Here is an 18,827-nt window from a genome sequence, read left to right as displayed (position 1 = left end):
GATTTCAAATTCCATGAGCTGTTCCTAGCTCACTTTCTGCATCTTGTTTCTGGTTTAAAATGTATGTCCTCAGCTTGGTACTTTAATTGTCATGCTTCCCCACTCTGATGATGATGGACTCATATCCCTCTGAAAACATGAGCCCAAATAAACGCTTCTTTCTTTAAGTTAGTTACCTTGATCGTGGTGTTTTATCACAGCAATAGAAAGTAACTAAGATAGCTTCCCCACCCTCCATGCGATAATGTTGACTGAGTGATCTTGTACAAGTCTTGTGCAGACATAGTGCAGGCCAACTCAGATGTTGTGAGTTCAGGAATGCAATGGTTCTATCTTGCCGAAAAGACATCTTTTCAGTCTAGTCTTTCCTGACCGAGTTCTGGGTTCATGAATTAACCACAAAGAAACTAATCTGATGAAATTGAGAGCAGTTCTCATCTGGTGGTAGAGAGATAAAATTTATAAGGCAGTTTAATACTAATGTCCATTTACCAGAATAGCAGGGCCTATGAGCTCTGCACCCATGGGCTCTTGGTTAGATATACAGCATGAGACATGCATTTACTTCTGTGGAGTGGCCCATAAATCCAATAAGAAGTGCTTGTTTATCCCCAGACCATTCATGCCACTATTGCATCTATGATCATATCTTGCAACACTGATCATTGTTGTAGTTCACATGGTTTACAGCTTTTTAAAACTTTTTATGACTTTTCCCAAGCAAACTACATAGTACCTTCTAGTACAATGAAAGCTAGTTTAACTTCTTATTTTATTAATTTTTATTGAAAATAGATATTTTTCATACAATATATTTAGATTATAGTTTTCCCTCCCCCAACTCTTCTCAGATCCTCCCTACTTCCTCACCAACCCTAACCTACACCCTTTTTCTCTTTCGTTAACATACAAACATGCATCTAAAAAAATAAATAATAATAAAAATATAAGATAAAATAAAAACAAACAAACCAGAATATGACAAAACAAACAAGCAAATAGAACAAAAAGCTAAAAATAAAAAACCACAAGAAACACATATAGATGGAGGGAGACACGTGTTCACACATAGAGAAATGTGTAACATTCCTGGTTCCCCTAGTACTTATCTGTGAGTACAAGGACCTCTACAGGATCTACCTGGTAGTGTGGACAGTGTGAGATCCCAGGAAAGACTATGGACCTAATGATCCTTGATGGGAACCTATTTTCTTATTACTTATTTCATATTACTTATTTTTTCTATGGGGCCTGGGCATCTGGAATTAAGTTATTGATTGTGTCTTTTGATAAGCCAAATCAACTGTACTCCCAAGATGAAGCAGCAAACTGGGAACTTTCAGAAAGTTCAAAGGGATTGAAGCTGAAGAGAGCAGGTCTGTCACCAGAACCACGTGAGCAGCCAGAGAGAGGCCAGAGGCTATCCTGTGGTCTGGGCAGTTTGGATAAGTCCCAATGGGGTGGGGCAGGGTAAAGTAAGCCTCTTATCGACCACACATACAGCTGCAGATAGTTCCAAGGTAGAGTAGTGGGCTGAGTAGCTTGGGTAGGTTCCCCAGGGGAAATAGCTGTGGGAAGCAGTTCTCTCACTGGGGTGAGCTATGTGGACTGGGTGCACAGAAAATATCCTGAGTCAAAGATGGGGTGCACAGAAAATATCCTGAGTCAAAGATGGGGTGCACAGAAAATATCCTGAGTCAAAGATGGGGTGCATAGGAAATATCCTGAGTCAAAGATGGGGTGCACAGAAAATATCCTGAGTCAAAGATGGGGTGCATAGAAAATATCCTGAGTCAAAGATGGCTAGAGCTAAGAGTAAAGCCATGTCTGGCCTCTTTCTAGGATCCAACTGTGAGAGCTGGGTACTGCCTAGAAAATCAACAGTATGATAAACATGGAGTCCTGGTGAAGAAAAATGGGGTCATGCACAGCCTAGGGAAAAGAAACGAGAGGACCCTAACCAGAAGTACATCATGGTCAGCACCAGATCTGGGAAAGACAAGCAGAATCATCCACAGCCTAGGAAGGAGAAAAGAGAGGGTTCTACCAGTCTTTGAAGGGTCACTGAAAGACTGGCTAGTTCTCAGTGGCCTAGGTAGGAGAATAAAGAGGGACCAACCTGATACTGTGGGTAGTGTGGGATCCCAGAAAATACGGGTGGGGTCTTAGGTAGATGAGGGAGAAAAAGGTGAGGACCCTACCTGAAAGCATGGTTAGTTAGTGTAGTGGGTAGCCATTCCAGCTTTGATCTGGAAGTTCCAACCCCCATTGAGACTTCGGCAACTGTCACGCCTACAAGGCGGAACCAGCCCGGCTAGCTCAGTCGGTAGAGCATGAGACTCTTAATCTCAGGGTCGTGGGTTCGTGCCCCACGTTGGGCGCCAGATATTGGTGAAATTATTAAGGCCACTCCACGTAGTTAAAAGGAGATTTATTTAATGGCGTAACTTACAAATTAAGGAATAGGTAGGTCGCGGAGTCTGGGGAAGGTGTATCACAGTCCAGCGGTGTTCTCTGGAGCTCTGCTCAGTCCACCTCTCCAGTCCAGGGTCCCGCAACAGAGAGAGCGCCCGCCGATCCAGATCTCGGGTCCCCCGGCGCCTCCCTTGGCCCCGCCTTGTAGGCGTGACAGTTGCCGAAGTCTCAATGGGGGTTGGAACTTCCAGATCAAAGCTGGAATGGCTACCCACTACAAGTTAGCATGGTATAGTAATTTGAACAAGAAATGTCCAAAGGATTGGGTATTTAAACATGGGGTCTCTAGTTGGTAGCACTGTCTGGAAGATTTTGGAGGTGCAGCCTTACTGGAGGAAGTATGTCACTGTGGGCAGGTTTTGAGATTATATGGCTTTGTCCTGCTTCCAGTTTGTACCCTGCTTCATGCATCTGGTAGAATATATGAGCTCTCAGCTAACTGCTTAGGCCACAATGCCTGCCTGCTGTCATGCCTCCCAGCCATGCTGTACTCTTTACCATCTGGAACTAAGTTACTTTGGGTCATGGTGGTTTATGACAGCAACAGGAAAAGAAATTAATATGCATCAGTCTGAGGAAGGACACACAGAATGTAGGGAGGCCCAAGGAGAGGAAAGAAGAATCTCTAAACAGATCAATATGAAGTCCTGTTAAGAGTAGATCTTAGAAGTCTAAAGGGGAGAAAGATGATGACTCTACCTGGAAAAGAAGCACAGTACGTACACAATCCTAGGAAAGTAAGATGGGATCTTGAGTATAACCTAGGGAGATTAGGAGATAGGGTCCTATCCAGTAACATCTGCACAAAGCTCTGGGGATGCCAGGTCTAGTCTTGGGCAGCCTAGGGAGCAGAAAGAAAAGTCATTTTGTCACTTTGATGTTTTCCCAGGTAGAGGTAGCTATCTATAATGGCTTCCATTTAAACATTCTGATCTCAATAACACTCACTCTACAGGTCATGGAACGGAATGTGGTGATTCTTTCAACTTTTGAGTATAGCTATCCCAGTTATGTATTCTAGGACTTGGAAAATAATCACAAGATGAGTTTGGGTACCCACTGCACTATCTGTATTTGTATTGGTCCTTGGATTAAAAATCCAAATAGGTCACCTGAGCTTCATAAGCACTTACTTTAACAGAAAGACCACGAGGCTGTCTGTGGTCTCCAAGAATCAATGTCACTCCAGAGACAGAAATGAGCCCTGAAGAGCCTGATTGCTCCCTTTTCCCCAGTATACAATTACCTAGTAAATGTCTATTAAGAAAGATGGGAGAGCAATTAATAGAAAAATACAAGGGAAAGTGCCATGACCTGGACAGCTTACTATTGACTGATGGAAGAAGGATACTTAGGATTTTCCCAGGGATGCTCCAATATTGGTGGTCCAATGTAGTTGGTGGTCCAATGCAGATAGATCAGCCTTGAACACATACACACATATACACATAAACAACAAAAATGGATCCATCCATCAGGTTTATATATATATATATATATATATATATATATATATATATATATATATATATATACACACACACACACACATAAACACACATATATGTAACAAATATAACCAAAGAAAATGAGGCTAAAACTTAAGAGCGGTCATTGGAGTGGTTAGAGAGAGAATAAGTAGGAGTAGCTGGAAGGAAGAAGGTAAGGAGAAGTGATATAGTTCTATTTCAGTTAAAAACATTAAGAAATATTATGCTACATGTGCCGGCAAATATCCTAGTTACTGCAAATTTGCAGTGGAGTGCGCATGAAGAGATTGCTCAGTGGTTAAGAATGCTTGATGCACAATCAGGAGGATAGAGATTGACTATAAGTAGTCACATAAAATCTGAGCATAATTCCATAAATGCATATAACCCAAGAACTGAAGAGTACATTAACAAGTGGGTCATTGGAGCTTGTTGATGGCAAGACTAGCTGAACTCCAGGTTCAGTGAGAGACTCTGCCTCAAAGGTACAAGGCAAGAGTGATAAGGGGATACCCAGTACTGTCCTCTGGCCTCCATACACACAGGAATGCACACTCACACACATGTACACAAACTCCCAAACACGCACACCACCCCAAATAGATACACAAAAATGAATAGTCATAATAGAAGGCACACAAAATCTAAAGGAATATAATATAATACACATTTGTATCAAGGTTAGAAAAGATAGATTGAGAAATTGTGCCCAACGAAATGGAAAAGAAAATAATAACAAATAAATAACAGTTGTAAATGCATTTTACCATTAACATCGTATTTTTGTTGACAGAGAGAGCAACAAAAAACAAGTTTTTATTCCACAATATTGATATCTATCAAATGTTCTATAACATTTTACACTGATCCCCAACTCTTCTAGGGTGTAATGTTTCAATGCAGATGAAATGCTAAACAATACCTACACAGGTTTAAAAGAAAACATAACATAGTAACTTTCAAATTAAAAAGAAACTTGAGGGACTAGAGAGATGGCTCAGGGTTTAAAAGCTCTTGCTGTCTTTTCCAAGGACACTGGTGCAATTCCAAGTACCCACATGGTGGCCACAACCATCTGCAAATCTACTTCCAAGGGGCCCAATGACCTCTTCTGGTCTCTGTGGGAACCAGGCTTGCAAAAGGTACACAGGTATACATACAGGCAAAACACCCATACACACAAAATTCTTTGTTAGAAAGCTGAAACCAATGAGCTCATAATATAAAGTTTCATTCCTCCTATTTTGAAGAGGTATAATGACATTTGTATTAACAAGTACTTTTATTTGTTTCCATAAAACATTACTTTATTAATCAAATCTTTGAAGGCTTGTTTTACTTGTTGATTTCTCAATGTGTAAATAAAAGGGTTCAACATGGGAGCAATTGAAGTATTGAGAAGAGCCACACCTTTGGTCAGTGATGCCCTTTCATTGGCAGAAGGTTTGACATACATGAAAATGCAGCTTCCATAAGAGATGGAGATGACAATCATGTGAGAGGAACAGGTGGAGAAAGCCTTTTTCCTCTGACTGGCAGATGGGAACCTCAGAATGGTGCTAATGATGAAGATGTACGACAGAATCACTAGTGCCAGTGTGAACAGCAGAGTTATAAAGGCAAAATAAAAGCCAATTGTCTCTAAAAACCATGTATCTGAGCATGACAGTTGTAAAATGGGGAAGTAGTCACAGCAGAAATGATCAATGACATTCGAACCACAAAAATCTAACTTGAGGAATAACATAAGCAATGGGAAGATGGTCAGAAATCCTCCCAACCATGCTGTGAGAACAAGAAGGGTGCAAACTTTCTGGTTCATGATGGTGGTGTAATGCAGTGGTTTGCAGATGGCGACATAGCGATCATAAGACATAGCAGTTAGAAGAAAGAACTCAGACACCCCCATGGAGATGAAGAAAAATAACTGAGTCAAACAGTTGTTATAGGAAATTGTCTTGACTTTAGTAATTATTGACTCCAAAAATCTGGGGATGGAAACACTGGTGAATATAATTTCTAAGAAGGAGAAATTCCGGAGGAAGAAATACATAGGAGTCTTTAACTGAGCATGTAGCAAGGTAAGCGTGATGATGCTTAGGTTTCCACAGACACTTAATATGTAAGCAATGAATAAAAAGAAAAAAATCACAACCTGAAGCTCTGGTGAGTCTGATATGCCCAAGAGCACAAACTCAGTAATCATAGAGTGGTTTCTCATACTGATTAATAGTCCATAGAATCTATTGATAAAATCAAAGTGCATTTATATTTAATGTAAGAGAATTAAAGTTTAAATGCTGATATTACTATATGCAGTGAAATGAAACAATATCTGCTCATTTCTTTTAAACAAAAACATCTTGTTGAAAGAAAATATATTTTTAAACAAGTGTATAAAGCCCCCTTCAACAATTATACACAAAAACTCTACGTACATTCATAGTTTCTGTATGTGTAGGATACCATTGAATTATAGATTTATGCCACAATATTTTAATAGTGTCTTCATTTTCAATATGAAACACTGGTTTCTGGTTTCACATATCATATGCTTTCAGGACTGAATGTATAACGTTTAATTTCAATTCTAATACTATTTCCAAACTACTTTATTGGTAGAAACTGAGCACCCAATCATATTTACTAAACCTAAATGATGTCATGGTTATTTTCAAACTTAATATGTATTGTTTTAAAATGGCCAGAGAAACAAATGTGTTTGTGAACACAGAAATGAGACTAGACTTTCTTTTATTAGAAAAACATATAATTCTTAATTTGTGGGAATTCAAACAGGAGTAAGGAAAAATAATTTAAACATAGTCAGAAGTCAATAACTTCTTTCTATGAATTCTGAGGTACCTGTACATTTTAACATTTTCTTTTTACTAAGTTCACTTTGTAATTTTACCTTTAAACTTTCTTGAGGACAAAAACTAACTCATACAGAGGATTTTTTTGTCTCAAAGTATAATAGTGCCTTCCTTCTCAAAGAATCAACAGAATAAATAAGATTTTCTATAGGATTTACTTTATCAAACCACAGAGCTCTACACTGTAATCTTCTATCAGTCCTATTCTCTCCTGATACTTATCAGACAACATAGAGTCTGTGTATAAGTTATCACCAAATGTGATGCACTACTTTCTAGGCAGGGTAGTTCAGCAAGGAATTACTACTGAAACTGATAATGGGCCTTATCCACCTTTTTCTATTCTAGTCTTCTGAATCTCAGAGTCTTTTCTCTTTTAGGAATATACATATCTTTTTCATCAATATCTCATCAAAACTGAGAGGTAACTGTTTTGTGGTTTACATGATAGCTAAAATATACTAAAATGTAAAATTAATAGTAATAAATATATTTAAGTGATTATTTGGGAATCCTTGCATTTTCCCAGTAAAGTAAATCTTTCAATGTTAGATAAAATTTCATTCCCTCACAAATGTGAAACATATTGTTTTGTGTATATGGTAATACCAATCAGATATAAAACCCTACAGTATACAGTCATGACTTAAATTTTGCCACTTAAAACACAAAATTAAACATATTAATAATATTCTCCAGAAGTTTTCTCATTCAGGTCACTCTTGACTCTGTTTATTACACTGAAGTCTGTTACATCAAAAACTTTATGCTGAATTGCTTGTAAGATTGCTGACAGCATCACCTATAAGTGAAAATAAATGTATCTTTAGTCTCTTTTATTGCTTCATAGAAACTGAATGTACTATAAAGCATATTATTGTCATTCTTGCAATTCTTTAAGAAAATGAAGCAACTGATACTCTCTGAAAATCCTTAAAGGTGAAACCTTTTGAAGGTCTCTGGATATGGTAAAGACTGGAATCTACACAAACATAAATAAAACCTTACCTTCTCCGGCCAGTATACAAATCCCTGATACACTCAACTAAAGAACAGAAGATGCAAACAGAAGTTCAAGACATGTATCTGTTGTGACTCATCTTTCTTGAAACCAAACAATATAGAGCGACAAAGAAAAAAAAAAGTGTACCAATCAATTGATAACATTCAACCTGGCATCCCTTTGGTCAAGCAATTTTCCTAATAAATGCATGGACTCAGTCTATGCACAAGGGATAATTCATTCTCAATTCATTTGGGATTAGTTAAACACAAGACTGAACTGTCCTACAATGGTCTCCTCTTTGACAGTCTTACTGATATTTTACTAATTAGTAAATTCTGCCAGTGCAGAGCAGAATAGAGAACTAAAAAAAATTAATATCTCCAAAAGTTAGGATTCTATCTTGTCTTTGTTTTCTTTTTTTAATTTCAAGATTGGTATGTGCTCCACAATATGAGATCCAGAACCACAACAGTATACAGAGACCTATCTTTACCTTACTCTTGAGTTTCCTTCAAACCTTTTGATTAGTCCAAAGAAGTTATACTATATTATACCAAATCAGTTTTAATGTATTACACAAACACAATCGTGCATTCAGATATTGTATTGTATTTTCTTTATACCTCATTATATTTTCTACATTTTACAAATACAGACAATTATGAGATTCTACTACACAAAATGTTCTGCAGCTTTCCTATCTTGTTTTTTCAGTTAACACTGAGTAATGAATGTCATTTTTTTGTCAAGTTGTCTAGAAAAAAATCCATTCTTTTATAACAATTACATAAGATACCCAAGGAGACTTATACATAATTTATTAATTTGATTGTTAGGTGAGATTATGGTTGGGGCCAGGTGTTGGCAGTGCATGCCTTTAAACCCAGTACTTGGGAAGCAGAGGCAGATGGATCTCTGTGAGTTCAAGGCTAGCCTGGTTTAAAGAGCTAGTTCCAGGACAGCTAGGGTTACGCAGAGAAACCTCCCTAAAACAAAAAAATAAAGATTAGGGTTGGATCCACACTTTGTTCACTAATAACTCTCTGCCAGCATGAAACAGCATGAATAACTTAAATATTTAAATATCTTTTAAAAATTAGGATTGCATTGCTGGTGGGAGTGTAAACTTGTACAGCCACTTTGGAAATCAGTATGGTGGTTTCTTAGAAAATTGGGAATCCATCTACCTCAATACTCAGCTATACCACCCTTGGGCATATATTCAAAGGATGCTCAATCATTCCACAAGGACACTTGCTCAACTATGTTCATAGAAGCTTCATTTGTAATAGCCAGCACCTGAGAACAACCTATATGTCCCTCAAATGAAGAATTATAAAGAAAGTGTGGTACATTTATACAATAGAGTGTTACTCAGTTGCTAAAAACAATGACATCATGAAATTTTCAGGCAAATGGATGGAACTTAAAAAAAATCATCCTGAATGAGATAACCCAGAACCAGAAAGACAAACATGGTATGCCAGAGAGGCTAAGTAACAAGGAGGGCTACAGGACGGATGCAAGGGTCTCCCTGGGAAGGAGTAATAGAATAGATTTTGAGAATGGACTGAGTGCAGATGGGGTTGAGAACAGGAGACATTTCTTTTTTGGTCTTACTGATTTTCTCTATTTTTTTAATGTGTGTTTGTTTTGATTCTCCTTTTTGTTTTGAGGGGTTTTGACATTTGGGGGTATTTTAGAGACAAAGAGGTGGGGGAGTAAAAGAGAGAACATGAAGTTGGATAGAAAAGGAGATGGGAAGAATGGAAGGAGTTGGGGGAGTGGAAAGAATATGATCAAAATGCATTTTGTGGACTCTTCCTGCTGCCTGTGAATGCAGATATAGAACTCTCAGCCACCTCTCCAGCACCATATCTCCCTGCATGCCACCATGCTTCTTTCCATGTTGACAGTGAACTAACCCTCTGAACTAGTAACATTTTTTTCACAGGATAGAGCTTAACTGATTTAGGGGAGGATGGGAAGATGGTACCCAAGTGCACACCCCACCCCCAGCAAGGTCTGGGGCAGCAGATGCCACTATGATGAACAAATACATAATAGAGAAATGGGAAAATAGGGTATGTGGTGGAGAGGTGGGAGAGAAAGAGAAGCGGAGCAGTTTGTGAGCTGTGGAGAGAGCTGGAACTGGAAATGCTATGTCAATGAGGAACAGGCCAATATGAGGAGCCTATGCTGCCACCTGAAGCCGTGTTGAAGTCCTGAAGCCCATCGCGGGATGGAGCAACTGATCTGACTGTTCTGTGATGCCACCTAGGGCCACAGTGATGTCTGGGCCAGGGCTGCCACTGAGGGCCATGTCTGGGTCCATAATCCTACTGTAGCTGGGGTCATCAGGGTTGATGTCCATGGCCTGTGTTAACCACCAAAGGCCAAGTGGATGTCCATGGTCTGGGCTGCTGTCTGTTATACCGCAGTGGTTAGCTGGTCCTGCCCCTCGCTGGCCACAGGAGAGCTGCCCTGGCCCCTTACCTGGAAAGCATGGGAGAGCTGGCCCCAAGGGCTTAAGCTCAGGAGAGCTGGTTTTGCCTCTCGTCAGACATACAGTGGCTTGGGCATGGGAGGAATGTCCCCACTGCTCCTTGTGGCCTATGGCAGGTGGGAGAGCTAGCCCTAAGAGCAAGAGAGCTGGCCCTGCCCCTTACCTGGGCAGTGTGGGAGAGCTAGCCCACCAAAGGCAGGCAAGGATAGTGAGCGGCCTCATCCCTTACTGGCTGCAGCACTCAGTGGCCCAGCACCTCAGCAACACTCAGTGGCCCCCACCTCAGCAGCACAGTAGAACTGGCCCTGGTGGTGTGGGCGCACGATAGCTACCCGGAGGGCATGAGTGCAGGAGAGTTGGTCCGTCCCTCGCCTGGGCAGTGTGGGAGAGCTGGCCTCGAGGTGTGAAAGCAGGTGAGCCAGTCCCACCCCTTGCTGGCTGCAGCACTCCAGAGAGCAGCCCGTACCTCGCCTGGGCAGCACAAGAGAGCTCGCCCCAGTGATGTGAGCATGGGAGCTGGCCCTGCCCCTTGCCTGCTGCAGGACTCAGGTGAGCTGGTTCTGCCATCACTGGGGCAGTGCTGGACAGCTGGCCCTGGTGACATGGGTGAGGGAGGAGTGCACACAGGAGAGCTGATCCTGCCCCCTGCCTGGGCAAAGCGGGAGAGCAGGCGCTGTGGCACAGGTGCAGGAGAGCAGGCAGGCTGACCAACTCAGCTACCACCCAGGCCCAGATCCAGGGCTTTGAGGTGGCCTATCCCAACATCTACCCCATCTAAGAACTACCGGAGCACGTGAAGTGGCTGGTCCTGCAGAACCAAAGCTGCAGGAGCTCCATGACGCAGAGCAACAACAGGATGTCTGACAAGAGTCCTGGTGAGGATCCAGGATTGATAGCGTATCAGAAGCCAGAGGCCTCGAACCTGCCCAATGACTCATTGCAGTGAACATTTGCAAGTAAAGCTGTTTGGGCAAAAGGGTGTGTACTGTGTGACACACCACAGCTTGCATGGTGAGATGTTTTGGTTGGTTGATTGGTTGGTTGTTTTCCTTTGAGGGGAGGTTGGAAAGGCAGAGGGTGGATATGGAGGGATGGAAGACGAGTAGGATTGGGGTGTACGGTGTGAAATTCACAAAGAATCACTAAAAAATTAAATATATATTATGAAAAAATTAATAAATATTCAAATAAAGCAAATAATAACACACACTGGAGTAGATGTAGTAAAATGGAAACCCTTATTCATTGTTCCTGAGAGTGTCAGCTGGTACAGACATTTTGGAAATAAATGTGGAAGTTTCTCAAAAAAAAAAAAACTAAAAATACAGCAATAAAACAATAAGAAAAGGCCTAACCAAAGGACTCCATATCCTATGATAGATAAATCTGCACATTTATGTTCACTGATGCTCTGTTCATAATAGCTAGGAAATGTAGTGAGCCTAGATGTTATCAAATGATGAATGAATGATGAAAATGCAGTACACATACACAATAAACTTCTATTAATAACTAAGGAAAAATGAAATTTTCAGGAAAACAGATGGAACTAGAAATATAACTGAGTGAAGCAACCCAGGATCAAAAAGACACACATTATATATTTTCTCTCACATATGGATCTTAGCTCTTAATTTTTAGATTTCTGTATTTAAACTGGAGTGAGGATCTCTATAGGCCAGAAAACAAGAAAGGAGTCATAGGACGGAAGGGGAGGGTCTTGTGGGAGAGGACAGCAAAACACAAGTAATATGAAAGTGCATAGGAGTAACACTTGTCCAAATATGTTCTTCAAGACTTTATTTGTAATAGCCAGAAACTGGAAACAACCAAGATGTCCCTCAACAAAAGAATGGAAAAAGAAAATGTGGTGCATTTACACAATGAAGTATTGTTCAGCTGTTTTAAAAATGGCATTATGAAATTTGCAGGCAAATACATGCAACTAGAAAAAGATCAACCTGAGTGAGGTAACCCAGACCCAGAAAGACAAACATGGTATGTACTCGCTTAGAAGTGGATATTAGCTGTTAAGTAAATGATAATCAAGAATCAATCTAAAATCCACAGACTCAGAAAGGTTAGGTAAAGAGCAGGGCTCTATAGGGTGGGGGGTGGAGGTGGGGGACTCATGGATCTCCCTGGAAACAGGAAATAGCATGTATTTTGCAAGTGGACTAGGGGTGAGTGGGGACAGGAGCAGGAAGGTTCAGGTAGGAGATGAGGAAGGGATGGAGGGAGAGAGTGTGAGAAGAGACAGCTGGAATTACGGGGCAGTCAGGAGAGGGGTGTGGAAACCTAGTGCAGTGGAAACTTCCTGGAATCTAAAAGGATGACTCTAGTGAGAATTCCTAGTAATGGGGGATATAGAGTCAGAACTGGGTTGTATTCAGTTGAGTTGTTAGCCGAGGGGGTCCCATGGAGATCCCTAAACCACACAGGCTGATGCTATGACAGAAGGTTGATTTCTATAAACTGACAGCAGGGCTCCATTGCCAAGGACATCCACACAACTCATTGAACATGGAGAGGATGAGCTGGTATCTGCATGGAGTCTTCACCCCAACGTTCTGGTCTCTTTGGCACGGAAGATACTCTGCAAGCTATGGAAAGAGAAACCTGAACACCAACTCAGTCACAAAGCCCTCCACCTACAGTCTGTCCTGCCTGCAAGATATGCTGAGGCAATGGTGTCTCAGAACTTGTGGGTATGCCCAACCAATGTCTGGTTTAACTCGAGACCCCTACTATAAGAGGGGAGCATGGCAGCATACAGACAGACATGGTGCTGGAGGAATAGCTGAGAGTCCTGCATCTTGCAGGCAATGGGAAGTCAACTGGGACACTGGGAGGTATCCTGAGCATAGGAAACCTCAAAGCCCACCCTCACAGTAACACACTTCTTCCACAAGGTCATACCCACTCCAACAATGCCATACCTCCTAATAGTGTCACTTCCTGTAAGATTATAGGAGTCAATTACATTCAAACTACCACAGCACTTAATTGTCTTCCAGTAATAGAATACATTGCTCTATATTCTCCTAGCTTTTGTGGTTTCTGTTGAGAAATTTGCTTCTAATTTTGATGAGTTTGCCTTTATGTGTGACTTGTTTTTCTCTCTTGTAGCTTTCATTATTTTTTGCTTATTATCTGTGTTTAGTGTTTTGACTGTAATATGATAATAAGTTCTTTTCTGACCTTGTCTGTTTGGTGTTTAAATGTTTCCTGAACCTGTATGATTACCTCTTTACATTTACAGATGTTTCTGCTATGATATTTTTTCAAGCACATTGTTTATGCCTTTAACATGTTCTTCTCCTTCTATTCCCATGATTGATAATGTTGAACATTTCATGGTGTCCTATAGAATTCATATGCTCTAGTTATATTTTCTTATTACTGTATCTTTTTTAATCCTGGTAGAACTTTTTAAGGTCTCCTAGGTATAAGATCATATCTTGACAAGCCAGTCTTATGCAGGTCTGGTTCATGTACCTTGGATGGGGTGAAATAGATATCCAATTTAGAGCTGAGAGTTCAATAATCACTCAGTCTCAATATTTTGATGGTTATGAGTCTCTGCATTAACTACTGTCCAATTCAAAAGGGATAAGTGTAGCTACCACTGCCCTTTGAAGAAGCCTCTCTTTATAGTAAATGGAGACCATCACAGAAAACTGCAACAGGACACAATGCAAAGGTAACAGACTGTAGGGAGCCCATCTCCAATGGATACATCCACATCACAGCTCTTGCATCTTTGGAACATCAAGGAAGATGGAGCAGAAAGAGTGTAAAAGTCAGAACAGAAGGATGTCAGCCGTCAAACAGTCTCTCCTAAAACTGTCTGCATATCTGCATACACAAGATTAGAAAAAATGGCACTATCAATGGACATGTTCATGTGGAGGGGGGAAATTTTCATGAGGTCCCACCCATAGAGAAAGAATTGTAGGCAGCTAATGACTGCTGCGAAGAGAATTAGCCTCTTCCAGGGATGAGCCCCCCTTATCAGTTGTCCAATGTAGAGTGATCAGCCCTCAAACCATAAACACAAAAAAGAGACTCAGGAGGTTTATTTATACATATTTGTGCATATGCATGCATACATCTATACATACATAACACTTGTAGCTGGAAGTTTTTCTGTGTCCTGCCCAGCCATGCAGTCCCTCAGCTACTTATAAAATAATCACTCAGAAGCTTATATTAATTATAACTGCTTGACCATTAGCTCAGGCTTATTACTGACTAGCTCTTACACTTAAATTAACCCATAATTCTTACTTATGTTTAGCCACTCGGTTTGGTACCTTTTCTCAGTTCACATCTTGCTTCCTCCGTGTCTGGCTGGCAACTCCTGACTCCGCCTTCCTCTTCCCAGAATTCTCCTTATCTGCTTACCCCACCTATACTTCCTGCCTGGCTACTGGCCAATCAGTATTTTATTTATCAACCAATCAGAGCAACACACATTTACAGGGTACAGAAAGACATTCCCCCATCAAATAATAATCAAAGAAAAAGAGGCTATCAACTTGAAGGGGGACAAGGGAGAGGTTCAAATGAGGGTAGCTGGGATGGACCAGAGGCAAGAAAGGAAAGGGGGAAATTATATAATTCCATTTCATTTAAAACCTTATTAAAAATAATTTACAACCATAAAAATATTTAATTAGCAATAAACAAAAATGTAAAATGTAATGAAAGCACATGAGTTTTTTTTTTTTCAATCACATCCATCGATATTTTTTTCTTGGTGCGATAGGTTTTGAACTCTTTCCCTCTTTGTGATGTTTCATGTAGAGAACTGCATTGGTGCGGACAGACACCATTTGCAGTTATGGTTCAAACCTGTGAAAAAGCAAACCTGGAGTGTGTATTGCGTCAGCGGAGTTTAGACCATCCTTGGGAGTGAGTTTCCCTCACACCTGCACTGAGTTGAGCTGTGCAGTTCAATTTCCTCTTGGATCATCTGTCTGGTTCAGCCTCTTGGTATTAGGAAAAAAACAGGGTTGGATCCTTGCTGTAGTTTTCTCCTGACCTTATTAGAGAACTTTGAGGGCAAGGCTGTCTCAGCCCTCAGACTCACATTTCAGTCCCTTCAGTCTTCCCCCCAAGTATACACAGCCATTGGTTCCGCCCAGCTTCAGGCTCTGCAGAACCTCTCTCCATATGGTGTTCAACTGCTCAAGTTGTTGTGGGGGAGAGGGTGAGAGCCCTTTCTATCTGTCTGTGAGGTGTATAGTGTCATTGATCCAGTGGGCTCCAAACTCTGCTCTAGCTCTTCTCTCAGTGTTGGTTTGAACAGGGAGGAGAAAATACAAGCCATTGTCAGACAGTTCCTCCTGACCTTAACAGACTGAGTTCTGTTCCAAAGTCCAAGGCATCCCCACCATTTATGTATCCTGTCATCCAGCTAACTATTAAGGGAAGCATTTCCTGTAGTTTGCCCTAACCTCCACCAAGCCACTCGTGGCAGCTGGGTACTGTCCGAAGTCCCTCCCATCTGTTTTCTAAAAAAAAAAAAATCTCATCTGGGCTTGATAAATTCACTTACAACTATTGTTTCTTTCAGGAATAAAAATTGCTGTGTATCAATCACCCTGCCTGTTTTTTCTTAACCAAGTCAAATACCGTTTCTAAATGCCATTTTACCCAGAAGTCTTTCAGTGTTTTTTAAAGCAGTACTTATAAGCATGTTGATACAATTGTAGAACAAAATCTGAAATTGTCACCAGTTCATGTATTATTCATTTATTTATGTATTATGTCTAAGTCTATAGATTAGTGTATAATCAGATTCTTCTGCAATCTTAATGGACTTCATCTAATAATATATCCTTCTGTCTCCAAAGACACCATCTCTAAAGAAGCAGAACTCGGCATACTTTTTTAAACCTGAAATTAGGTCACTCAGAAGAGTCATTAGTGAACTTATACCACCAGGGACTGTGTTTAATTAGCTAGTTGCATTTTTATTAACTAAGCAAATAGGAAGCTAGGTGCAGCAAATGCTCATTGATCTAAGAGTAACAACTATAGTAAGTGGAGATGATTTCTGACATCCCATAGCCTTCATATCATGCAGTTTGTTTCTTTGTTTTTACAGGAAGGAGGCTAAAATTGTACAATAGGGAAGTCCAAGAAACAGGATAAAGATGGATTCTACCAAGGTGTCTATGCAGCCTCAAGTAGTTATGAACTTGACAGTGGCAAGAGTGGCTATTAGTTGATATGAGAATCTTCATCTCAATTATCATTTTAATTTAGAAATTTTAAGACTTCAAATTTCAACAACCAATAAAATCTATGATTGACAGTCACAATGGTAAGCACAATCAATTTTCTTGTTTTTATTATATTTACTTTGTTTAATCTCAGTTTTTTTATACCCTGGAAGAAAAAATTAACTCTTAAAATGGGAAATAAATATGTGATCATTTCTATATTTAAAGCATTCTTTTTATTTATAGAATATGTTTTTTGCATACATAAACATAATCTAGAGAGATTTTTATGTGCAAGAATATATTTGCCCTTAAGTGTTAAACTCAGCTGGTGACACGTCTGTAATCTCAGTACTAGGAAGGTTCAAAAGAAGAAATAAATAAATGTTAAAATTTGATGGCTGTTGAGAAATCTATTACCTATATTGAGAACCTCACATTAAAAAAAAATAAGATCTATGTGCATATAATTAGGTAAATACCTGGTCCCTCAAAGAATGACAAATTGGTGAACATTGAACTACCTCATTAGAAATCTCCATCCTTATTTCATTTGGAAAATAGAATAAACAAAAATCAGTTAGCTACATTGATAGCACTGACTAACAGCCAATGACAACAATACTGATTAAACTTACTCCGTGTCACGATCTCTGTGGCACTTCTGAGACTAGAGATAGAGTTGGAAGAAGGAATTTTTTTAGAATATCTGGGGAAAGGAAGGCAATTTCTCTTTTGTGACCTATAAAGATAAACAGAGCAAAATGTTGGCCTCTTTTAAGAACCAAAGTATCCATTTGTGGTGAAGCATGTCTGCAATCCCAATAGGAGGCTGGGACAGGAGGATTGGGGTTTGAAGTCACCCTGGATTATGTAACAAGATCCTGTCTACAAACAATTTTAACTAAAAAATTATAATCAAAAAATATACTTAACCATCATTTCAAATTCATATAAAATGTAGATAGACCAAGTCAATATGGAAATGCTTTGCATCAGAAGTCCAAATAAAAAGGAAAATATCTTTGTGGACATCTGATTGGAAAACATGCAAAAAATAAATACATTTAGAAGCATTTGTTAAACAACCAGTTGCATGTGGGATTTTCTCAGTTGTACCAAGTGGTATAGGGAAAAAAGTTCCACATTCCAAGGTTCTTGATGAGTGTCCTTCCTTGTGTATTAATAGTAGGAGGTAATGTTCCCACAGGATTGCAGAGATGGGGTTATCAATACTATATTTTAATACATAGGAATTGATGAAATTACTATGATTTTCTTAAGCAAAGGAGGATAAAGAAAACACCAATTTTGATAATTTTGTTAGTGGTCTAAAACAAAAAAAAATTCAAATTGACTCTCACAGCCTCATAATTTGTAGAAGAGCCATTGTTTCTAACTGAATATGTAAATGCTCATTGAAATTTAGTTAACACTGTTTATTTATGTAAATGTCCTCAACCGTGTCAAAATCTTTATTTTCTCCTAAGTCAGAATGGTCATTTTCCTTATTCTTTTATTCAATGTTTTATCTTAAGGTTAACACTGGTCTATGCAGGAAAAGTAAATTAAAATGTGATATGCACGGGGTAGAGAATCATTACAGGCAGGATCTTTGAAATTTATCAGCATATTTCATGAAAGAATATATGTGTTCTCTACATAATTATATCATGCTTTAAAGCCTTCTGTGTCATGTACCGCCCTGAGTTGTTAAGTGATCACTAAGGGACAGAGAAACCAAATAAGGAGGCAGTATCAAGGGAACAACTAGGGAACTGTGTGTGTGTGCATGTGGTGTGTGTGTGTGTGTGTGTGTGTACATAGCTGAGTTGATGTGTTGCATGCACTGTACATTCATGATTGCTAAGTCTGGAAGTCTTTGGGGTGAAAACACACACTGCAGTAGACAAAATTTAAGTGTTTTAACTATAGACTTGGAACAGAGATCTGAAGTGATTATACTATGCACAATGATCCCAAGTTGACTGACTTGTCTCAGCACTTTACAAAGGAACACATGCTTGGAAAATGCATCATAAAATTCCAGGCAATTCTGATCATTCTTGAGCCAAAAGATATCGTTGCTTCCCATAAAATAACCACGAGAGTTAGAAGTTCCTATGCATTTAAAGGGTAATGGTTTTTAAAGCTATAATCTGTCAGATTTAAAACTGTGAATCTATTAACAAAATGTCTCTGAATGTTCTGTGCAGATCTAAGAGAAACCAAAAATCAGTA

General features: G+C 39.6%; 1 protein-coding gene and 1 non-coding gene across 2 annotated transcripts; one reads left to right on the top strand and one right to left on the bottom strand.

Moving 5' to 3' along the window:
* Nucleotides 1-2,308: 2,308 nt before the first annotated feature.
* On the top strand, nt 2,309-2,381 carry Trnak-cuu (transfer RNA lysine (anticodon CUU)). The gene has a single exon. It is a non-coding gene; the product is annotated as a tRNA-Lys (tRNA).
* A 2,866-nt stretch (nt 2,382-5,247) lies between these two features.
* Nucleotides 5,248-6,186, bottom strand: LOC128120047 (olfactory receptor 6C3-like). The gene has a single exon (XM_052753800.1). The coding sequence runs from the start codon at nt 6,184-6,186 to the stop codon at nt 5,248-5,250; it is 939 nt and encodes a 312-aa protein (XP_052609760.1).
* Between the last annotated feature and the right edge of the window lie 12,641 nt (nt 6,187-18,827).

This window comes from Peromyscus californicus, unplaced genomic scaffold, assembly GCF_007827085.1.
Source record: "Peromyscus californicus insignis strain IS unplaced genomic scaffold, ASM782708v3 Scaffold_24__1_contigs__length_46423439, whole genome shotgun sequence".
Classification (NCBI taxonomy): Eukaryota; Metazoa; Chordata; class Mammalia; order Rodentia; family Cricetidae; genus Peromyscus; species Peromyscus californicus.
Note: the sequence above shows the minus strand (reverse complement) of the source record. Positions and strands in the feature narration are given on the sequence as shown.